Consider the following 25,332-nt stretch of genomic DNA (forward strand, 5'->3'; position numbering starts at 1 on the left):
ATTCCTATGTACTTCCTCCTCACCGTTTTCTGCTCTGGTGAGTGCAGCAGGTTCCTTCTGCAATGGAGATGCAGCTGCATATGTTCCCCAACGAATGATGCAAAAATTGCATTACCATCTCCCTTCTGTCTGTCATGATTTGAGAGCAAGGCACCCTTGCTACTTGCTCCACCACTGCATTTTTCAGGAGTCTTCTCCCATCGTGCTGAGGACTCCCATGCATTCTGACTGTTCCAAATGTGTCCCCCATTCATAGGTATGGAAGTCCTTCCTCTCACTCTTTGGTGTGTCTGTCAGCCTCTCGTAAGGATATCACTTGCAGACAAATGGACAGACGTAAAATAAGATGCAGCAGACTGGCCGCTTCCTCTGAACTTACTGTCATCGACATCCACTCACTAGGCAAGGCAAGGCAAGTTTATTTATATAGCACATTTCATACACAGTGGTAATTCAGAAAAGTACTTTACATAAAAGGAAGTAAAACAATCATAAAAAAATCACAACAATAAAACAGGGAACTTAAAATCTTTTTAAATGATTTAGAAATTGATTTGGGTCAGCCCATTTCCAACTTCAATCGCGTGTATCTGTGATGTTTATATTGCCTATGTGTTAACATTCACCGTGAGTCGCAGACAAGTCCAGATGTCCAGCTGCATATTAAAATGAAAGAAAGAAATTAAAAGAAGTATTTGGAAAAATGAAACTAAACTTCACTTTGAAAAACATCCTTGGAGCAGCATTGAGGAAAATATATGCAAAGTTAATGAAACATTTAAAAGAAACAGGACTGATGGAGTGAATATAAAAGGTTGAGTTTTTTTTTCTTTCTGCCAAATCTTCTGATCCAGAGTTCTGTCTGCAATCTCCAAAAAAACGTTTGGTGAGTGAAAATCGTCCCTAAAATGTTAGCATACATACTTCAGTCACTCACCATTGCTGTTCCTCTATCTTGACACTTTTTACTTAGCCTACTTTTCAAAACTATATCAAACACAAACCAGCAGCTAGTTTTAACCTCATTGCACCATCTTGGTAAAAATCAAACAAAATGTATGTTTCATGAAGACTAATAAAACCCAGTGCACCTCTGAATCTCCTAATGTCCTGTTAACACCAGCCACCAGTGTACAATATGCATTAGCTGGTCTGTGAGCTTAATTTGGGAATCAGATTAGGACTACATTTATGTCTGTTTATGTGCTAGGGGCTGCCCAATACCAAGACAATAACAGCTTATTATAGTTCAACCTGAAGTATATATATGAACTGTTTATACCTTTTATAACATAAAAATACCATGGCCAGACGTGTGTCCAAACAAAGAACTGCACTGTGTATATTTGGTGTTCACAGAATGATGTTGAGGACATACTTGGCGAAGTACAAAAATACGTTTCTGTTGAAGGAGCTGAAATCTGAAGCTTCATCTCATGTAAGCTTATCATATGCACTTTATTTTTATCTGGTCAGAGCTGAAGGGGCTATATGCAGAATTCAGAATCCCTTGTTATTAGCGACACCGGTGGCCATTAAGTGAACTGCAACCAGCAACTCCTCGCTCGTGCTCGTACTCATGTAACGCACAATAAACTGAGGTTACACTTCATCTGAAGGAGTTCTTAATTAAATATTCAAGTACTGAGTAATATTCAGTAACTTCATGTACTTACTATATGGTTAGGGTTACTTGCATGTAATTATGCATAATTTATTGTTATTATATTAGTAAGTACATGTAACGTGTAACAAGGACACCTTAAAATAAAGTGTTACCGAAACTGAATGTGATTCAGTTTCTCGATAACCTCACGGCAAAGTTATTTTCTTCACTTAAACATATAATGAAGTTTGAAAATCCTTTGCGACAATATATTGTTAATGAACATCCAGACATTGTTCAAATCGACGTTTGGATGAATATTTAAATGTGTGCATGCTTTCCTTTCAGAAACAAAATAAGCACAAAAACAATGACAGCAGTGAGAAAACCGCAGGTAAGAAAGCATCGTATCATGGCGATGTGGATGTTTACATGAGCTCATGTTGACAGATGAGGTAATTACACTGTTAGGATATTTTGATTATGATTATTGACATGACAAAGATTGTAGTTAGCAACATAATCCATACATTACACATTTCAGGTAATATAATCAGACTACTTTTTGATTTACGTTTCACCTAATTTGTTCATCACAATGATTTAAATAGGATGATCTTGATATTGAATATTGATAAAAAAAATACAAAAATACATATTCCATTTGTTGTTATTAACAAAATGGAGTGTATCAAACATTACATTACATCAAAGTTTAAAAAAAAAATAATAATAAAAAAAAATGCTGGAGGTTTGTGAGTTTAATAAAAAAAAAATATAGTGCTGGGCAAATCACGATATTCACGAATATTCGCATCCAAAAGTGTTTTTGTATATAATATATGCGTGTGTACTGTGTATATTTATTATGTATATATAGACACACACATACAGTATATATTTAGAAAGTATGTATTTTTATGTATTTACATGTATATATTAATATTAATATAATTTATGTTATATATAAATATATTTCATATATAAACAACATATTTTTCTTCAATATAAATGTGCATGTGTGTGTGTATTTATATATACATAACAACACAGTACACACATATATTATGTACAAAAACACTTTTATTTTGGATGCGATTAATCATGATTAAAGTTTGTGCAGCACTAATAAAAAGCTAATCATTAATTAAATGATAAAAATGTAAAATTAAAATAAATATATATTTTTAAAATTATAAGCAAAATAAAACCCTTCATAACAGATTTAAAATAATATGCTTGTTTGCGTGCATGTCATGTGACCATGGGAATAATAAAAAAGTAACTGTGATCTGATTATGAGGGTTTTAAAATGTAATCTAATCTAATTAAAGTACTTAATTGTTGAAATCTGATTAAGCAGTAATCGGTTACTATCAAGCACTGCTCATAGGCAACCCATAGGAAGTCGAGGAAGGTCTTGTTTTTTAAGTTTTGCGGCAATCTGTTCACACATTGGAAATAAAAAGCGATTAATACATGACAAATCTTACATATCGCCCCTTTAACAGCAGCGTTGGCATCTGAAGTGGAGGGAAGCTGGCTGCCTTGTCGAGCATGCATGAGCTCATTGCATAAGAGTTGTTTAGAGATCACAAGGATGATGAGTGAGAGTGAAAAGAGAGCAGCCAATTCACACAGCCTTATCTCTGCACCTGTCACTCCCACTTCGCTGTCCCTTCGGTCCTTCCAGTGGTCACAAATGGAGGGGGCTTGAGAATGCACAGACATGTGAAACAAAAAGAGGACGTTTTTTAAAGGGAGTCCCTCACATTGCGAAAGCTGCACTCTGTGCATTGAGTTTCCTATAACAGTCCTAAAGAAGACATAAGAAGTAACGAATGACAATGGAGTGTTTCTTCAAGGGCAGATACATTTGGATTGTTGGCAGCGTGTGTCTTATGGCCTCGTATCTCTGGCAGAGAATCTGGGGTTTACTCTCATACCGGAGAAAATCCAGATCCGCCAGTGAACAGGTAAATGTTCTTTTTTTTTACCACTGATAAAAGCTGGAAAGTTGTAAGAACAACAACTAGATTTGCTGTTCATTATACCTTCAATTTGTAGTTATGTGCAATCTGATGCATTTGCAGCTACTTAAGTGAATCATTATTAGAGTCAGTTGAATGCGAATTCATACTGACAGATGCATTGTTACAAATTTAATGATTGCTCAAGTTTGCAACCGGTTTGTTCCTTTCAAGAAGTTCATAATCCTGCTTTGTAAACATTGTACATCACACTGTCCCTGTTCTGTGTGATGCACTGATAATTGAGAGATAAATAAGACATTTTTAATGCATGCAGTTCAAATGATAATTTTCATTTGACGTGAGCAGACTTGATTATTTTTGAATAATTGATTTATAAATGATTTATACAAATATAAATACCACATTTGTTTATTAACCAAAGTTAGCATAAAATAATCATACTTCTAACATTCTAACTGATGCAGTGCTATATTTAAGCACAGCGAGTGCAGTCATGCCTATGGAAACAATGTAAGCATTTGGCAGAGCACACTAAAGTGATGTAACAGTCACAAACTCATTCACCAGTTTGACAGATAGATTGAGATTTGATCAGCAGTGACGTAAAGACGCTGTCAGCACCTGATGCAGTGAGTCACGCAGCTTTAAGACTTTACAACATGCTGACAAATGCCATGTGCTGAGGTTTGAATAGTCTCTCATTTCACATGAGTGTGAACTGGAGTCATGCATAATCCAATGATCCTCGAGATCGTCCCAGGTTACGTATGTAACCATGGTTCCCCGAGGGAAAAAGACGCTGTGTCGGAAACACTAGGGGAACGTCTTCAGCGATGAAGAATCATATGTGTAATCAGTCCAATCGATGGCGAGACGTCAGGTGCGGGTGACGTCATGACCAGGAAGCTTAAAAGCATGTGAGGTGCAGCCGGCCTCAGCTTCTAGAAATGAAGCACAGCTCTAGTAGGGATGCCGGAAGTATGACCCTGCTACGGAAACGCTAGGGGAACGAGATGTCCATGCCGCCAGACTTGCAAATCCCTGCCTAGTGTGGAAGAACACATCTATGGCAAGAGAACAGAAGAGCCAGGGGTGGCTCGCAAATCTAGGTCATAGAACCTGACGAACGTGAGGGGCGTAGACCATCCCGCAGTGCTGCAGATGTCCTGCATAGGCACACCTGCCAGAAAGGCCTTGGAGGCCGCCACACTTCTTGTAGAGAGAGTCTTGACCCCCAAAGGTGAGGGGAGATCAGAGGACTCATAGGCAACACTAATGGCATCAACTATCCACCCGCTGCTTGGAAGCAGGATGACCTCTCTTAGGGGGACCATAACAAACAAGCAGTAGGTCCACCTTTCTCCACAGGGCAGCTCTGTGGACGTATGCGTCCAGTGCTTGCACTGGACACATACAAGTAAGCCTCTGCTGGTCGGGCTCCCTGAAGGAAGGAGAACAAAAAGCCTGAAGTACGACAGGCCGTGGTGTAGGGGAGGGGACCTTAGGGACATACCTCGCACAAGGGTACAGAAAAACTTTGGCCAGACCGGGCACAACGGATAGGAAGGGACTACAGAAAGGGCCTGCAGATCCCCAACTCTCTAATTGCTAAGAGAATTGCAGTCTTAAGCGTAAGAAGATGATCTGATATCTCCTCGGTAGGCTCACAGGGAGACCTGCATAGAGCTTCTAGCACCACAGCGAGGTCCCAAGGAGGGACATGAGATCGTACCTGAGGCCTGAGCCTCATCACACCATGGAGGAAACGTGTAACCAGGGTGTCCTTGCCCACTGACTGACCACCAAGAGGGGCGTGGTAGGCCGCTATAGCCACCACGTAGACCTTCAAGATGGAGTGGGTTAACCCTGCGGAGAAACGGGTCTGCAAGAACTCCAGCACTGTGCCATCCAGAGAGCCATAGTGCGCCAGAACGCCCACCACACACCAGCTTATTGGTGGAGAGGAGACAGTGATTAATCCAATCAGTAGATATGGGGATGATTAGGAGGCCATGATGGTCAGAGGCCAATGGGCAAATTTGGCCAGGATGCCGGGGGTTAAACCCTACTCTTTTTCGAAGGACATCCTCAGGAACTCGGTTTAATGTCTCATCAAAAGAAAAAGCAAATTAACATAAGATAGTAAATCTTGTTTTATAAGACAATTAATCAACATGAAGTGAGTTTATGATTAAAACAAGAACAAATATCTGCCAACAGGCTCAGAAAAATCTACTTAGTGTCTGTGTAAAAGGTAAACAAGTTTTCATTCCACATTGTTTCCCATTCACCATTTCATTCCTCATTGATGTTTGTTTTATTTTAAGCATAAACTCACTAAATTTTGTTCAGTTTCTCAGAAAACTCCATGTACAGTATGTTCAATTTGCATCTCAAGTAAATTAATCTTGATTTCAGGATATTTAGATGTTTGTATTGGAAAACAAAACAACAATACTCAGGAATGCTTAATTCCACAATACTTAATTTGTGGAAGGGTAAATTAGGACTTTTTATGATCCACATAAACCCCACAGTTAACAAATATTTAAGTATTTTTATTCAATGATACTCACAGGAATATGTCTTTTAGATGTAAGTTGAAGATGACAGTTACATTGATTGTTGTATAGAGATTTTTTTTTAGGTCTATGAGGACAATAGTGGGGATTGTAAGAGTAAGCAAAATGCAGTTTCCAGGAGTCATTAAATCTTGGGGGTTTTCATCCAAATGTTAGATTGTTTTCTGCTGTTTAGATTCCACTCCAAATCAGGACAGCACAAACGTGCCAAGACTGTGACAGTTGACATTAGCTCAAACTATTTAACTCCAGTGCTTTTCAAAGAATGTGATGAAATAGACAAGCCAATTCTTATTTTTCATTCATTCTTCAGAAAGCATGCAGAGGTTGTATGTGTACCGTATCTGCATGAGCATCAGAGCATAACACCAGCGTTACACACGGCTCTTGTGTTAGACCACCTTGGCACGTGTCGTGTCTCGGTTCCATCATTGGAAAATTGGCTTGAGCGCAAGAAAAATGATACTGGTACTGCGGGCCAGGGGTCGCAAACCACCCCCAAATGTCCTGGGACAGAGTGTCCTGGCAGGACGGAGGGGTGATCAAGAATCCCCTGCAGAATGGGTGTCCCGATGTCAGACTGCACTCGTTCACACTCTGTGTTTATATGTGTCCATCTCTGGCTGTCTTTGGTACTCTCTGTAATTCATTAATCAGATCTTATAAACAACATGAAAGCTGCTCGTCTCTCTGTCTGTGTACATACAGTACATTTACTCGCTCTGATGGAACAAGTTGTCACATAAAAAGATACACCTGTCTTGGAATACTGTGGATGCTTTTATTGTAAATATACTGTAAATCGTGCTTTATGTACTTTTTTTCTACAGAACATCAAATTAGTGTGTACTCAGTACAATAACACTAAAGGAATAGTTCAGCAAAAAATTAAAATGTGCTCGCCCCCTGGCCATCCAAGATGTAGATTAGTTTGTTTCTTCATCAGGTTTGTAGAAATGTGTCTCTGCATCAGTGTCTCAGCAATGGATGCTCTGCAGTGAATGGGTGCCGTCAGAATGAGAGTCCAAACAGCTGATAAAAACATCACAATAATCCACACCACTCCAGTCCATCAGTTAACATCTGGAGAAGACTAAACCTGAAACAAATCCAGCATTAAGACATTTTTAATTAAAATATGAGTCTATCATACATAATAACGCCATAATAAGTCCAGCTCATGTTGTCTCTCACATCAAAATCCAGCCACATAGTTGTTTAGAGCTGTTTTGGCTTGTAAACGCTGCTCTCCTGATTCAGAGCACACCACTTTTTAACTGGAGGATGCATTATTATGGATTATGGATGCAGATTTTAGCAACAGTTTGAAGTTAAAAACATCTTAATGATGTATTTGTTTCTTACAAACATGCAACTTTGGGCTTCGCAAGATGTTAACTGATTATTTGTGAAATATTTTGATGTTTTTATCAACTGTTTGGACTCTCATTCTGATGGCACCCATTCACTGCAGAGGATCCATTAGTGAGCAAGTGATGCAATGCTACATTTCTACAAATCTGATTAACAAACAAACTCATTTACATCTTGGATGACCTGAGGGTGCTTAAAAGACATTTATTATTGATATTGCTTGATAGATGACATCAGGAACAGAAACAGATTGAACCCAAGTTTCCGTTTGATTGTTTTGTTTTTTCGTCCTGTGCTTCCATTGTCCTGTAACGATTGCTCTCTTGTGTTTATCTATTTACTCAACTTCAACTTTTCATCTTGCTAAAAGAACAATTCGTGCTTGGGCCTGACTGGGGATTTCAGCCCATGTGTTGAACTACTTCAGGTCTCAAAACATTTGTCCCACCTTGTCCAAGAGATGACACATTATGCCTCAATCTCTAGTTGCGTATTCATTACGGCACAACATGTGTTATTTAGCTTTCATATCAGCTCATGAATGGTCTGAATGCGGTGTATGTCAGCTTGGGCAGCTCTGCAGCTTCTTTTCCACGTGTTCGTCACTTGCTCACCGCAGCACGGCACAGTAAAACTTGGCCTAATTCTCAGTATGGCTGTATTACCTCCATCTATCAGGTTTCACTGTAAACTGCTAGTAATATAAACTCAAGAGAGCTCTTCTTCTAGCTCCTGTTTACTCCACAGCTGCACGGTTTTGTTGTCTTGAAATGGTATGGGCCTCCTCTGGCGTTTTGTGTTACTCTGACTGTCCAAATTTATACTCTGGCTAAGAGAGCTGATGTGTTTTTCTTGGATATGCTGATGGGCTGACATATCAAATACTTTGCTGTCAGTCAGACTCATGCTGGAACAGTGCTGCATGTAAAGGCACAGTGTACCCTGACAGCAATAAAATCATTTCTAAATCATGTATGTATGATGTAACTTTTAGAATTTTATTTAATATAATTATATTAATTAAAATTAGAATTAATTTTAATTAATATAATTAACTGAAAACCTAAAAGTTTGTAATATTATTTTATCAAATGAAATTTGACATTATTTTCATGAAAATTGAGCATAATTTGGCTGAAAATGACTGTCAATGAGTAAATCTATTATTATTAGCCTTAATTTGGGGAAATTTAAATATTAAAAGAAACAAATTATTAAATTAACAAAAATTATTGAATGAAATTTACTGTAAAACATTATTATACTATAGTAATGAGAATCTATGACAATTATTTTACCCAAACATTTTTCCCGATTTTAATTCAGTGGTAGTATGTTTTTTCCAGGTTTCTGAACAATGATGCATTAATGTACTCATTTTTATAAAGCAGATGTCCATGGATTGTGTCCCTGAACACGTTTGTGCTGTCTTATCACACAGTATCTATTTAGTCTTGGACAACGTAGAATGACCGCCGTCTGCATTTCTACTCTGTCATCTGCTGGTTTCCCAGGACAGGTGATGCATACCCTCATGTAAATGATGTCCCACTATTCACAGCACCGTCAGTGTCTGATGTCCACTGCCAGAGCACTGTGAAAATAAACTTGACTTGCCAAAAGACTTGTTAATGGCCAAAGCACTTTTTTGGTGCAAATATTTAAATACATTGTAAAAATCTATTAATGTCAGTGTAGTTGTGTATGCCTTATTCTGTATGGTACAAATTTGTGTTTATATATATATATATATATATACAGAGTGTGTGTCTGTGTGTGTGTGTGTGTGTGTGTGTGTGTGTGTGTGTGTGTGTGTGTGTGTGTGTGTGTGTGTGTGTGTGTGTGTATCCACATTAGCACCATCTATAAGTCAAATGATACATGTGACTATAGAGGATGACTGTGGTGTTGGACTCGCACCCCTGTTTCTAATGCTATTCTGGGAGAAGACATCTGGGTTTGCAGCATACAAATTAAATCTGACAAATATGTAATTCAAGAGGATATTTGATATCTTTCAAGGACAACATTATGACTGTGAACTCAAAAATCATTTATTTATGGTGATCTGAACTGGGTCAAGTGACCTGTATTATAGGGCAGAGGTGGGGAGGGTGAAGGGGGCTTTATATTTCATCCTCTAAGTTAAAATCAATCCGTAACTGTCTTATCCGTGGATGAGTAAGCTGTTTAAGATGACTGGAGAGGGTGAATCAGTCAGAACACTGGCTCTAGTTTCAGTTGTGAGAGGGTCAAAAGTTTTCCACAGGCTCCTGTTTTCCCGTAGTAGTGTGCCATCATATGCTGCGCTGTTTGTAAATCAGAGGAAACATAATCTTATTTATATGCAAAAACAGCCTCAGATTAGGTTGTTTTGTTTGGAGCCCCTAAAAAGGATGTGTTGATGGTAAAAACATAAATGAATACATTTAAAAAAAGGAGATGGGAAGAAAAATTTTGTGATGGAAATAATATGTGGTGAGAGGGAAGTTTTACTTAAATTAAATTTTCATTTCTAATTTCAATGCTTTTGTGAGCAAAAGCAAAGTTTCTCGGGGAACGCAATGCTTGTGCAAGAGAATGCAAAGTTTCTCTGAGGAATGCAATACTTTTATGAGAGAATTGTGAAAACTTTTGAGGGGGTACAAACGTTTGTGAGAGAATGCAACAATTTTCGGGAGAACACAAAAGTTGTGCAAGAGAACTCAAATGCTTTGTGAGTGAACGTGAGAGAATGCAACATTTGTGAGAGAATGCAACATTTCTTAGATGACTGCAGTGTTTCTTGGGGGAACACTACTTTTGTGAGAAAATGCAAATGGTTTGCAAGAGAAGGCGATGTTATGTAGGGAAAAGCTGTACTTTTGCGAGAGAATGCAAAGTTTCTCGGAGGAACACAATGCTTTCCAAAAAAACTAGGGTTGTCAATCGATTAAAATATTTAATTGCGATTAATCGCATGATTGTCATGAGTTAACTCGCGATTAATCTCAACTTAATCGCACATTTTTATTAGTTCTAAATGTCCCTTAAATTAGTTTTTAATACTCTAATCAACATGGGCATGGACAAATATGGGTGCTTTATGCAAATGTATGTTTATTATTATTGAAACCATAGTCAACATAGAGCATGAAGACTAGACATGTTTCAAAGGTCATAGATGTTTTTCAAAGAACTTGTTCATGTCTATTAGACACATGAATATAAATAAATACCAGGTTCCCATTACTTCTCTTTCTTTGCACTAAGCAATTTACTGACACAAACCTGTTTACATTTTGCAGGACAGGGCAGCTCACTTCTTCTGAACATGCAAAATGTATACATTTATTTTTTATTATTAGATTTGTTTGCCTGTCTGTGCCCACATACTGTATTTTGATGCAGCTAAATTCCCAATAAAACTGTTTTCATTGATATATTTTACTGTTTCTGTTGTCAGACAATGAAATGAATATAAAATAGTGATTGAAACGTGACCCGTTAAGACTACATAACCAGCTCTTCCTTCCAAGATGTTAATCTGCACAAAAATCCTAATAATCGAGCCGTCATCTGATGAAATCAAATACACATAAGACAGTGACAATAGCTGTGCTGTGATTTCGGCTATACTTGCATGTAAAATTAGAGAAGCAACATAATATCTGTGTTTAACTGAAAGCGCTACTCCTCCCCAACGCTCGCTGAACAGAGCAGATGCACAGAGAAAGAAAGGTGTGTGCGTGCGTTGGGACAGCAAGACCTTGTGCTCGCGTGGCAGTACAAGCGAGTCTCAATAACTAAATAAGATTTGGGCAAACCCAGATTTGTCGCTAGGCGCTTTTTTGAAGAGGGGGGAAAATGTGGCTAAAGGGGTCTGCAAAGTTGCTAAGTTGGCAACACTGTGCATTTCCATTTCTCCAACTACAGGCTTTGCCACTGGTCAAACAGAAAATGCGTGCTGCGTTAATCGTGCGTTAATATAATTAGTAGCCTACCCTTAAAATGAATTTTCGTTAACGCGTTAACTTTGACAGCACTAAAAAAACCCAAAAGCATTTTTCCTCCCATCTCATATTTTTGTTCCATCACCATATCATCGCCCTCTGTATTTTTCTTCAGTTTTCCCCATCATTTTTAATTGATCTCTTCATGTGCTCTTGGTTTCCCCAATTCCTGGCTTCATTCCTTCTGAATTCAAGCCCTTGGAATTCCTGGCAAGTTCCATCAATGTGAAATCTTAAAATACATGACGTCTCTGATCAAACCTCTCAAGGTGAAAGAGAAGTCAGTGCTCCAATTTCTTTCCATTCATTTTCTGAGCAGCCCTTTCTGGAAACTGGGTGTCTCCGGGGCCCCTTTGACACCTGGTAGGGAGGCATCTGACATGGCTTTAGCACTGGGGTAAAGATATCACACTCAGATATCACACAGCAATTCCTGAGCCAAACATAGCCCCTCCCCGGGACCTGCTGACGTAAAACCCCCCATACCATTTACATTTACTGAGACCGGCTCATTCCATTCTTAGTGTGACCTCCACTTGGTAGAGGTTCATAGAGCGTTCAATGGAGAGGAAGAGATGGACGGATCAACTTGTAATTGGGGGATTTAAAATGTCTTGTTTTTGTCCGGCTTCTGTCTCGTATGAGTTTTCCGCTTGGCTTATTGTTGGATTATCAGTGCATTTTTGATCCACCTACATCCTCTACAGGTGCATTTATGTTAGTTTGTCCACAAGTCTAGTTGGTTTTAGTTGAGACCATGAGTTCTGCTAACTCTAGCACAGGTATTGGCCTGCTCCAGGTCAGGATTGATTCCTTGAGCAGCAAAATGGACAGGCTCATAAGTATCCAGGAAAAAGTGCTCAGCCGACTCGACGGCATGTCTCAGGACATTGATGGAATTGAGAAAGATGTTGAAACTCTGAAAGTGGAAAAGGAGGAGATCCATTTTCCTGCAGTTATCCGTACAGGACCTGCCAATGAGATGAAGGAGATCTGCCAAGAAATGAACAGCATCATGTTGGCAGTAAATCAACGCTCAGAGCAGCAAACCCAAAAGCTGGAGGGAATGGAAAGACTGGTGATGAGCATTCAACAGGTGGTCAGCTTTATTGGAGAAACTGTGAAAACTTCCAAAATCATGGATATTATGTTCAAAGGGCCAGCTTCTCGGAAGAGCAAAGCAGCTTCGGGCCTTAAGTCCAAGGAGTGTAAAATCAAACTGATCAGCAAGTGCCAGGCCTCAGATAACAATGAGCCTGTCACTATAAAGGTGAGTTAAATCCCCTGATGGAAGATCATCAGAGTATGTGCAACCAGGTGAAACAGTGTGCTGGCACTTTGTGAAGACAACTGAATGGAAGAAGCAATGTTACGATTCCATTCATTACATGGAAACTTTCTTAAAGTAGAGATAGAGGATATGGTGCCAAGTTGAGGGTCTTCAAAAGGTCACTTGGCCATTAAATTGCATATTGAAATAATTGAAGTCAGTTGGAATTATGTGTTGGGCTATACTTTCAACTTGAATCTGGCATTACCCCCCCCCCCCCCCCCCCCCCCCAACTGTTTGCCCTTCAAAATACCATGCGTTGTGTTATTGTAGATCCCCTCACTTCATCCACCAGGCTAAGGGAAATACTTCAAATGATAGTGCCAAATTAGGGAAACCATGTCATTTATGCATTAATTTGCCTAATTTGTATTTCATATGGCAGAGCAGATTAACAGTGCTTCTTTAACAACCCATCCCACTCATTTTGTGTCAATAACAGGAAACTACCTGCACTAAAAGTTCTAAAGTTCCTCTTGAATTAGGGCCCAAAAAATATATCTTACAATCTCAAACATCTTGGATAAAAACATTTGCTTGCTTCATTGTGCTAAGTTTATAGATGTATGAACCGTACGGTTGTGCATTTTACAAGAATTGTGATGTCACCGGTGGCACCCCTTGAAGACTTGCAAAAAATTGCTTTACATATTTACTTTTTTTTATTTTTTATTTTGTTGCAGATGAACACAAATACCTTTTTACACTTACACTTAAACTACTTCCGTCATCTTTTGTCTTTTGCTATATTTAAGCTACGAGATCACAAGGTTAAAGATGGGAAGTTTCGTCTGAGCCTCAAAGGCCTCAAAGCACAGAAGAAAAAGAAACCACCCGATTCAGCAGGTAAAATACAGTAAAAAAAACTTGAAAACATGACACTTACATTTAATACCTCCAGACAAAAAGCTTATTAAAATGACATGGCTGAATACCTAATAACATATACTTGATGCAAAAATCATTTAAATCACATCAGGCATAATTATTCAGTATTTGTATGTGTTATACATTGATATACTTTTAATTTACATCTAGTCTTTTGCTTTACTATGTTTACATTGTGGTAGATGCAGTCTCTTTGAAGAAGCAGGCACTGTTGCTTGAAGAGGTTCAGAAACTAAATCAAGAGAATGCAGAGCGCTCTGAAGCATCCCAACATCTGGAGAACAGCGTGCAGAAATCAGAGGATGGCTTGGTTACTCCAATTCAGCAGGACCTTATCCTTGAGGAAGCCAAGCTGCTTGAACCTGAGCAAGAGAAGAGTTCAAAAGAAGAAAATGCGGTCACTCTAGAGCTGAAAGAAGATGAGATGAAAGACACAGAGCCAAAGATAGAGGAGGTCCAAGCTGAAACACCTAAATTAGAGGAAGAAGAGAGTAAGGAGCTGCCATTAGAGACCACAGACATACTCAAAGATCAGGAGGTAGAGTGTACGGAGATCCAGACGATTACCAATGGTCCTTCAGAACCTGAAATTTCTGAAACAGAGCCTGCTACGCCAACTGAGAACTCAGTGCAAAGGTGAATTGTGAATCTAATTGGGTTTACATGTCATATACAAAATAACCAAAAGTATGTGAACCCCATCTTCTAATTGATGGGTTTGGCAAGTCCAATAATTCTATTAATGACAAACCTCAAATACTGCATTCTAGAGAATTCTGTGCTTTCATCATTCTGATGTGATTATGTGCACAAAGCGAATATCCATATAGAAATGGTTTACTGTGTCCACTGTCCAGTGTAGAAGAACTTGACTGGCCTGCACAAAGCCTAGACTTGAACCTTTATTGAACACCTTGGAGGTGAATTAAAAGCTAACTGTGAGCCAGATCCCTTCACCCCACCTCACTGATTTTCTTGCAAATAAGATTTGATCTTTGGTTTTCCTGTCTTCAGCCTCTGTTCTATTTGTGTTATTTCAGCATTGAGTCTGAGCAGACGGATGAGGTGACCACGAGCAGCAAACGACATGTGACAGAAGAAGATCTGGGTTTGGAGGACCACAAGAAGAGCAGGGTTGAGGAGGGGGAAGACAAGAGCGAGGAGGAGCCACAGGAACCTGAAGATCTGCATGGTGTTTTCAAAGCCGATGGTGTGGAAATCGAGTTTGATTTCAGCAAACTGAAGAAGGAGAGCTATGAGGATGAAGATGAAGATCACAGTGATCACTTCTTCATTGGTAAGTCCGCTTTAGATATTCTACTAACTTTAAGTAACTATGCAACTACATGCCAGCTAACTCTCATTAGAGTATTGCTAGACTGTTGGGTTAGGGTTAATACAATTAGTTGAGAGCTATGTGCAAAGTTACCTATAGTCAGATCAGTGTTTTGGGCAGCAGCAAAATAAAGTGTTAGCAGACATTAGGTGGACAGTCTACTAATACGCCAATGACTGCTAGTTGACATGTAGTTGAAAATTTACTTGTAGTTAGTGGAATGTCTAAAGTGGGATATCAAAATGAAATGTTACTAAATAGCGGAACATATATCTTGCAATTTCATAATCCATTTCATAATCCACCATTTCATTAATTTACCAGTTTGCTACAACAATTATCTACAATGTATTGTGTAGGGATGCATGATATTATCAGAACGTTATCAGAATTGGCCGATAATGGTTTAAAATGTAAATATCGGCCCAATATGAAAAATTATGCCGATATGCCTTGCCGGTAAGACAAATAACTCACATTTTGAAAACTTCAATACAAGGAGGTCTAAAAGAGTTTTTTACAACTGTTTTGGTTTAGACCATCTAAAAATGATTTTTATATTTTATATAGATATAGATATTTCTATTATAAATACTAACTTCAAACAGCATTGTTAACCAATGCCAGTCAATTATTTGGGCTCCTACTCCTTCTTTATGACTATTTTCCATATTTTGGAAAATATACTCTCTCAACCATTTTCAACCATCTTCATGAACAAGTTCACATTATGATACACATTTGATGATGTTTTTCCTACTATCCACTCCAGATTTAATTTTGGGAATTTGAGTTTTGGAATGAAATTCTTGCATAATGAAAATTTATATTTTTGTCTACAAAACAAATTTCAAATATTTGAGAAACTTCAAATATGTGTACGTCTTTAACTAATCAATCATTAATCGACTATGTCAATAATTTCAAAATGTGCAAATGAGCAGCCAATTAATAGGTTAGTAGCACAGGTTCACCAAGGGTGTCTTGAAAACTAGTTTAGCAGCCCATTGTTCATCCCATGTTGGGAAACAACGTGTGTCTGGTCAGCAGGCATGTCAACTATTTAACCTTCATGTTTGTTCTTCTTCTCCTGTCCTGCAGATTGCACCCCACCTTCCCTAGCACCCTTCAGCCACCGCGTGGTGTCTGCCAAACCCAACCAGATTAACAACTTCTACACTATCAACCGACAGGAGGTTCTCGGAGGGTCTGTGAAAGTATTTTCTTGCATTTTGTAACCGATTGCTGAGAACAGAATGTTTTAGAGACGGTGTAAATTCTGCTAATCCCCTCAAAGGCTAGTTGCATAACCTTACAGTCGGTCTCCCCTCACCCGATTCATAACTTCAGTCAAGCCAGTTATTTTTACATTGAGATTTCAGGGTATGTGAAACTGTACCTCTGCGCCAGCTGGAAACTAATCACTAGGTGTTAATCCATCTCTTCAAAGGGAATGTTCTTCTTGTTGTTAATGCAATAGTATCTGAAAAATACGACACCCCTGCTGCTTTACAACAGAGTCCCAGAAGTCCTTCCTGGTCTGCGCCTCTAAGTCTTTTAAAATGTTGTTTCGCATATACAGTGGCTCTAAAAATGTATTTGGACACTTAAGTCACACTTAGACATGTGTGAATGTCATCGCAGATAAAAGAAATATCAGAGTGTCTATATCTGTGCACAAACGCTGCAGGATCTTTTCTCAGAACTAGTGTTTACTTTCCACTTGGTTACATTTTATTTTGACAGTCCACTTTAGAGATTCTACTAACTATAAGTAACTATAAGCAACTACATGTCAACTAGCAGGCATTAGTAGACTGTTATGGTAGTTACTAATAGTTAGTATGATGTGTAAAGTGGACAAAGTGGATCAATATAAAGTGTAATCATTTTTATAGGTGTCTTAACTGTCACTGATAACTGCTTTTAACTCCTTTCAGTGGTCGATACGGTCAGGTGCATAAATGCATTGAAAATTCCTCTGGACTTACTTTGGCTGCAAAGATAATCAAAGCTAGGAGTCAGAAAGAAAAGGTACAATTTCTATTTCTATTTTATTTATTTCAGTTTTCGATGTAATGGAATGTGTTACTTGTCATTTCTTTGTAATTATTTGTGAAATTTACTAGCAATTTCTGAGTAAAATTTTTTTTAAAGTAAATCTACACAATTGCTTAAGTGTTTATATACTTATTAATATTTTCAACTGTAATTTCTGTTTTCATGTTTTTTTGTTTTGTGCTTTTGTTATGTACTATATGCATATATGCCTAGTTCTTTAATGAAACTCTAGATGGCGCAGACTGATGGGTCTAACGTAAATTATGATATTCACAGCGTTAAACGACTTAGCACAAACTGATTGGTTCATTTTGCATACACAGCCAATGAGCTTGCTGCTTTATGTTTAAATGGCTGGTTAGCATCCACTTGCGCATTTTGCAGCACGCTGTCAGAGTTCCTCTGAAACCCTCCACCTTCCCCAGCTCCACCTGTATAGATCTCCTACGGGTTATTTTTATGCTATTTGTGAAGCAGCAGTATGTCTAAAGTACTCATAGCACCGTATCACATTAGCAGTAGCAAGTTCCTGTACTGGCTTGCAGCAGCAACAATTACAGAATCTACAATTACAGAAATAACTAGCAGCAGCAGCAATTCAGCAGCAGCATTAATTGCTGTTGTGCTCAGTTGTATTCCGCCAAGACCGAATACATTAACATTGCCATATCTATTACCATGCTAAAATCTTCAGAGAGTTGTCATGATAGAAATAAAATGTTTATATTTTTATTTCAGTTTTTGATTTAATTCATTCATATTCCTTGCCATTTCTTTGTAATTATTTGTCAAATTTACTAGCAATTTCTGAGTGAACATTGTTTCAAAGTAAATCCTACACAAAGTTTTTGGTGTATAAATTGTATTCTACAGGCTTGGTGGTTTAAACATAGTGCTCAGTTGTAAAATAATATTTAATTGTGCTTTATCCGACAGGAGGTGGTGAAGAATGAGATTCAGGTTATGAACCAGCTCGACCACGCTAACCTGATCCAGCTCTACGCCGCCTATGAGTCCAGGAACGACATCATCCTTGTACTTGAATAGTATGCACATTTTTATTGGTTCATTCTTATTGGCTAGTTTTCATTAAATATAATAAATCATGCAGTCAATTCAAATTCTGTTCAAAGTTAATTCAAATTAATAGTTTTATATATTCTTCATAATATTTAATGTTTAATTCAAACCTGTTTTTATCCAATTTTCATTCTTCTTTATATTAAAGTTTGTAATGTTGTGATTAATGTAAAATCATAATATTATTATGTAATTTATTCTTTCACACACACACACACACACACACACACACACACACACACACACACACACACATATATATATATATATATATATATATATATAAGTGTTGTGAAAAGGTTCTTGCCCCTTCACTGCAAAACTCAGACAGCTCCGTCAGGCCAAAGAAGATCTTTACAGAAAAGGGGATAAAGTCTTGTACAAACAGGCCAAATACACACTGGAAAAGGAGATCAGAGTGACAAAGAGGAATTATTCTGACAAGCTCAGAAAAACATTATCTTCCAGTGACCCTGCTTCAGTGTGGAAAGGAATGAAGGATATCACCAATTACAAGTCACCATCCCCCAGCACTGTGGAGAATCAACACCTGGCAGATGACTTGAACGAGTTTTATTGTCGTTTTGAAAAATCACCCCACACCCGCTCTGAACACCTCGCCACACAACCATTATCACCTCCAGCAACCCTCCTCTCCCCCACACCTACAATTCAAATCAGTGAAGAAGATGTGTGCCAGGTCTTCAGAAAGAAAAAAAGAAGGAAAGCACCAGGCCCAGACGGTGTGTCACCAACCTGCCTAAAAACCTGTGCTGACCAGCAGGCCCCCATCTTCACACAGATCTTCAACAGATCACTGGAGCTGTGTGAAGTCCCCTCATGCTTCCAACGCTCCACCATCATCCCCGTCCCAAAGAAACCCAAAATTGCTGGACTTAATGACTACAGACCTGTGGCTGTAACGTCTGTAGCCATGAAATCATTTGAAAGACTGGTTTTGGCTTATCCGAAGGACATCACTGGTCCCTTACTGGACCCCCTGCAATTTGCCTACAGAGCAAACAGGTCTGTGGATGATGCAGTCAACATGGGACTGCACTTCATCCTGCAGCATCTGGACAGACCAGGGACTTATGTGAGGATCCTGTTTGTGGATAACCAGCTTCCTGACAGACAGGCAGCAGCTAGTGAGCAGCTAGTGAGGCTGGGAAAATACACATCCAGCACCCGTACGATCAGCACTGGAGCACCTCAGGGCTGCGTTCTCTCCCCACTGCTCTTCTCCCGCTACACCAACGACTGCACCTCGAAAGACCCCTCTGTCAAGCTCCTGAAGTTTGCAGACGACACCACACTGATCGGTCTCATCCAGGACGGTGACGAGTCTGCTTACAGACAGGAGGTTAAGGAGCTGGCTGTCTGATGCAGTCTTAACAACCTGGAGCTTAACACGCTCAAAACTGTGGAGATGATTGTGGACTTCAGGAGAAACCCCCCCTGCACTCCCCCCACTCACCATTATGAACAGCACTGTGACTGCAGTGGAGTCATTCAGATTCCTGGGCACCACCATCTCTCAGGACCTGAAGTGGGATATTCACATTGACTCCATTGTCAGAAAGGCCCAGCAGGGGTTCTACTTTCTTCGCCAGCTGAGGAAGTTCAACCTGCCACAGGACCTTTTTTTTTTTTTTTGAGCCATTCAGAGGCCCGTTTTTTTTTGGTCAGCAGTGGCTTTTGCCTTGATACTCTCCCAATTACTGCCGTTTTTGCCCAGTCTCTTTCTTATTGTTGAATCATGAACAATGACATTAATTTAGGCAAGTGAGGCCTGCAGTTCTTTAGATGTTGGTCTGGGTTCTTTTATGACCTCCTGGATGAGCCGTTGTTGCACAAGGTTCACCACTGTTCCAAGTTTTCTCCATTTGTGGATAATAGCTCTGACCATGGTTCGCTGGAGTCCCAAAGCCTTAGGAATTGCTTTCTCATCTGTTATTTAATTTCTTTAGATAGTGGCATGATGTGTTGCTCTTTAAGCATACTTCACTTTGTCAGACAGGTTTTATTTAAGTGATGTCTTGATTCAACAGGTCTTGATTCATTTGTGGGCACAGAGAGGCAAACAAATCTAATAATAAATAATAAATGTACATTTTGTATATTCAGAAGAAGTGAGCTGCCCTGTCGTGCAAAAATGTAAACAGGTTTGTGTCAGTAAATTGCTCAGTGCAAAGAAAGAGAAGTAACGGGAACCTGGAATTTCTTTATTCATGTGTCTAATAGACATGAACATGTTATTTGAAAAAACATCTATGACCTTTGAAACATGTCTAGTCTTCATGCTCTATGTTGACTATGGTTTCAATAATAATAAACATACATTTGCATAAAGTATCCACATTTGTTCATGCCCATGTTGATTAGAGTATTAAAAACTTGAAATGTATTAATTTAAGGTACATTTAGAACAAATAAAAATGTGCGATTATATATATATAGTCCTACAGTGTTGCAGAGTGACTAAAAGTAGTGATGGTACTTTTTCTTTGACTTTACCATTGTAAAAATAAAAATTAAGTAGTTTTATACTTCTGATAAAGAGTAACTTGTAACCACAAGTAAGGATTGTAAAGTTAATTAAAAAGATTGTGTGCTGATCTCTCTGAACAGTGTTGATGGAGGTGAACTCTTCGACAGAATCATCGATGAGAACTATAAGCTGACGGAGCTCGACACGGTTATGTTCATCAGGCAGATCTGTGAAGGCTTGCGCTACATGCACAAAATGTACATCCTCCATCTGGACCTAAAGGTACAACCAGAGACCCAGCATAATGCAACAATAACAACACTTACATCTAAAAAATATTATGTGTCATTGGCCCTCAGAGGAGAAAAACGGCCGACATTCCTCTAGTTTTAAAGCAAACAACCAGAGTAACCTTCATAACCATTACTGTTTCTTGTGGCCTGCAGCCAGAGAACATTCTGTGTGTCAGCAGACTCACAAATAAAGTCAAGATCATCGACTTCGGACTCGCCAGGAAGTAAGTGCGCTCACGGCACTGATGTCTTTGTTCAGAAATGAGAAAGCGTATGAGTTAAGAGACATTTGTTCTCTTCAGGTATCAGCCCAGAGAGAAGTTACGGGTGAATTTCGGGACGCCCGAGTTTCTCTCTCCTGAGGTGGTCAACTATGATTTTGTGTCGTTCAACACAGACATGTGGAGTCTGGGCGTCATCACGTACATGCTGTGAGTCACATATGCTGTTACACACGCTGTGAAATGTTCTGGCTGAACTACAATTAGCATTTAACAAAACTTCCCTTTCATTTTATGTTTTTAATTATGCACTGTATAGTTTATTGGAGTGCATTTTACAATAATATACTACTTCAGACTTTCTACTTCAAAATATTGCATTTTATTCAGTGTGTTTAATGAAGCCTCTTCTTTATATGTTTTGAGACATTTGCAAGCAATTTCTAAGTGAAAAATGTTTTAAAGAAAATCCTACACCATTTTTTTTCAATGATTATATATATTTTTTATATCATTTAGTGTTTTATTTTCATATTTTCTGTCTACATTTTTACATTTCCATTTTTGTTTCAGTTTTTTTTTTTTTTTCTTCAGTGTGTTACTTTCCATTTCTTTGTAATTATTTGAGAAATTTACTAGCTATATTTCTGAGTGAAAACTACTTAAAAGTAAATCCTACACCTTTTTTAAAATAAACTATTATCATATTTAGTAATATTTTGACTTTTAATGTGATATTATTATTTATACATTTATTTTAACATGTTCAGTTTTCATGTTAATTTTAGTTTAGGTTTTAGTAGTTTTGTTTTGTGTTTTTGTCATTTTTGTTAGTTTTAGTTTTTTTAATATGTCTATATGTCTATATCTTTATTTTTTTATTTATTCTATTTTATATGATATATATTTTATAAAATATGCTATTTTATTTATTAATTCAGTGAGTTACTTTCCATTTCTTTGTAATTATTTGTCAAATGTACAGTAATAATTCATTGAAAGTAAATGCAACACTAATTTGTCTGTGTATAATTTGTATTTTCCAGGCTCAGTGGTTTGTCGCCGTTCCTCGGGGACGATGAGAACGAGACGCTGAACAATATTTTGGCCTGTCAGTGGAACTTCGAGGAGGATGAATTCTCAGAAGTCTCAGAAGAAGCCAAGGATTTCATTTCCAAACTGCTTGTGATGGATAAAAGGTGTTTAAGAGATTAATACACGTATTAAAGAGACAGTCGAGATCGTTTTGCTATATTACTCTGCATGATGATGATATTTGCTGTTAGTTGCATCATTCACATTCAACCATTTGAGTATTACTATCTCATAGTGCAGTGGCAGTTGTTCATGCATCAGTCTTGCAGGACTGGAACTCAAAACCTTGTGTTTTCTTTTTGTGTGTGTAGTTGGAGGATAGGAGCCACCGAAGCGCTGAAGCACCCCTGGCTGTCGGATCCTGCCGTTCACTTCCGCCTGCATCAGAAGGTACAGCCTGCGTTTAACACAAGACGCTCGCATTGTTCTGCCAAAATCTGTGAATTATGGGATTTCTTTGAACTTCTAAGAGTATCTTGGTTTTCTTCACAGAAAAATAAATGCCGCTCGCGCAGAAACTCTTGTCTGCCTCCACCTGAGAGCTAATGTAAGTTCACTGTCAATATATCACATGAACTGAGGAAATGTGCTGTTTTATGTCCAGAAACAACATAATGTTGACGATGTTTTATTTTCTGTTTCAGGGACCAAGTCTGCTGTGGAACCACGAGGATTACTGGACATTATATTACATACAGACACACTGCGTTCACTGAATCTTCCCCATTAACATTTCTTGAATTACAGCTGTATGTCATTGATCCTATTCCAGAATTTGAAGTGAAGATGTCATTTGATTTTGCAGATCTTATCCAGCCTCACAAAGTTTGGGTTTCATACACTGATGATTTTGAAATGAAGTAGAAATCAAAATGGGCAGTTCACATAAAAAAAACAAAAACACAATTTTTTGAATGAGCCTTTATTATGTACTTTAAAAAAACATATTCTACACTGATGGGAAAATATATATATATAAAAGCAGTGTAAAGCAGTAAAGCAAAAAAAAAAAAAAACATACTTGAACCATAAAGCAATCTAAATCATAACATGAAGTAAAATTTTACTTAAATTTAAAGCTTTTATATATAATGCATTATAAAAGTAACAAACTTATAATGAGGCTTTTAATGCATCTCATGTAACAGTTTTAATACATTATAATACTTATCTATTCAGTGTTTCAGCTTTACTGCATTAAACATATAACAAACAAACCTTCATATATTGTAATGCATTTACACTTTTGTTACAATTATTTATGCAATGCTAAAATTAATTACAATGTACATTATGAATACCTTTATAATGCATTTTACAGAAAGGCTTTAAGTAAAGTGTTACCATGGCTTTTGACTATTATAAATGACTATAATAAATAAACTTTAGCGCCATTGCTGTAACATTATAATTATCAAGCTTCCTCAATAGTATGCTGATTTTTGAATGCACCTATATACCTGAATTATGAGACATTATTGAGTGAATATTGTTGTCACAAATATTGTTTTTTAAGTTTAACATGTTCTACAGAAATGAAAAGGGATGCAAGATGTGATTGATCTTGCAAGATGTGACAGAAAAATGATCATGTTAAAGCTAATATATATATATATATATATAAATATATATAGTCTTTTTTCACTTTATGTTTTGAATGTTGAGTATGTGACATTGCATTATATGCACTTTAGAACATTATTTATTATGAAAATGATCTTAACAGATTCAAAAGCAAAAGTAGTTTTAGAGATCTTGTTTTATATGTTAACGGTGTTTTCCATGCAAATGTGAATTAAAACAATATTGTAGAATATAGAATATAGAGTTTATTTTCCTTTGTTCAGTTGGTCTTGCAAATGACACAACCACACAATTCAAAGTAAAAATATATTTTAGTCTCTGTTCAGGTTTGTCTTATTTTTGTATTTGTATTTTGATGAACATTGTATTTTGATTGGTGTTTAAATTAGTCACACAATAGATTGTATAGACAGGGATTAATTAAATTAAATTGAACTTTAAGTAATTATTGGTTTTGTTTTATAAAAAATAATATTCTGTTTATTCACGCATGCAAAATAAAAGCAAGACCTACCAAAGAGCCGTTCACACAGTTCCAGTGCAGACGCCGGTCTGGTCTGATGTGATGTCTGATGTGAGCGGCTTCATGTCTGCTTGAGACGTCTCAGTGTCTGTGTCCACTAGAGGGCAGGACTCAAGACACAGTCTCACCAGTTATGGTTTCTTTAGTCGTTAACTACAACGCTGCTGTTAGCATCATCAGCATTTCACTGAACAGTTGTACCATATTTCAGTCAAAACAATGATCCAAATACTCAATAGCTCTTCAAACATTCTCACCTCTCTCCTGATGAATTAAGGTTTGTCTGGTTAGTGTGGGTAATAGCTCCAGCTCGATGATATAACTGCACCTTTCTGTGTGCAAAAGCGTGTTCCTTTGTTGACAGCCGTTCAGAAGTGACTGTATTCTGATTAGTTATAAATTATTTACATTATGGGCCTCTGACTGCCAGAGCCTGACAAGGAAATAATCACTGCAAATTCAAGGCAGAACACATTTTTGTGATTCAGCCAACGCTAATTTGTTGATTTTTAAAGCTTGTTTTTGCAGATCCTGTTGTAAATAATCCGTTTTTAAAACCGTTCTTCCATTATTACCCCTTGGCAGATTTTGACTCAATTCACAGTTCTTTATAATTTTCTCCTAATTTTCACATAATTGCATCTTTAATTCTCATGTTTCTCGTATTTGTGAATTTGTTACAAGTGTTTAATTTTAAAAAGTGCATTTTGGGTCATTTCTAAATAGTATTTTGATTTGTAAAGATGAGTAAATACATGTTCACGTTTACTCTAGAGCTACAGTAAGATCTTGTTCACACATCAGTGCACACTTACTCCTGATTTCTCTCAACAAGACAACACGAGAGCTGTGAGTCAAGACATGGGAAACTAAGTAAATGGC

The 25,332-nt window shown here is 37.7% G+C and overlaps 1 protein-coding gene across 2 annotated transcripts; it reads left to right on the forward strand.

Annotated features, from left to right (window-relative positions):
* Positions 1 to 3,304: 3,304 nt before the first annotated feature.
* On the forward strand, positions 3,305 to 23,344 carry mylk4a (myosin light chain kinase family, member 4a; the record flags this gene model as incomplete). 2 transcript variants are annotated; one of them, XM_079435070.1, is made up of 14 exons in its annotated part: positions 3,305 to 3,582; positions 13,634 to 13,724; positions 13,949 to 14,402; positions 14,807 to 15,063; positions 16,204 to 16,309; positions 17,043 to 17,136; positions 18,100 to 18,209; positions 20,875 to 21,016; positions 21,181 to 21,251; positions 21,330 to 21,458; positions 22,295 to 22,447; positions 22,655 to 22,733; positions 22,836 to 22,890; positions 22,988 to 23,344. In XM_079435070.1, 13 exons carry the CDS (start codon positions 3,448 to 3,450, stop codon positions 22,887 to 22,889), a joined length of 1,875 nt encoding a protein of 624 aa, XP_079291196.1. In that variant the 3' UTR covers position 22,890; positions 22,988 to 23,344. The 2 variants fall into 2 exon arrangements, with proteins under 2 accessions (XP_079291196.1, XP_079291195.1); XM_079435069.1 differs by lacking the exon at positions 3,305 to 3,582 and adding an exon at positions 12,306 to 12,818 and having other exon boundaries at positions 13,649 to 13,724; positions 22,988 to 23,107.
* Between the last annotated feature and the right edge of the window lie 1,988 nt (positions 23,345 to 25,332).

Source organism: Barbus barbus, assembly GCF_936440315.1.
Source record: "Barbus barbus genome assembly, chromosome: 15".
NCBI classification, from domain to species: Eukaryota; Metazoa; Chordata; class Actinopteri; order Cypriniformes; family Cyprinidae; genus Barbus; species Barbus barbus.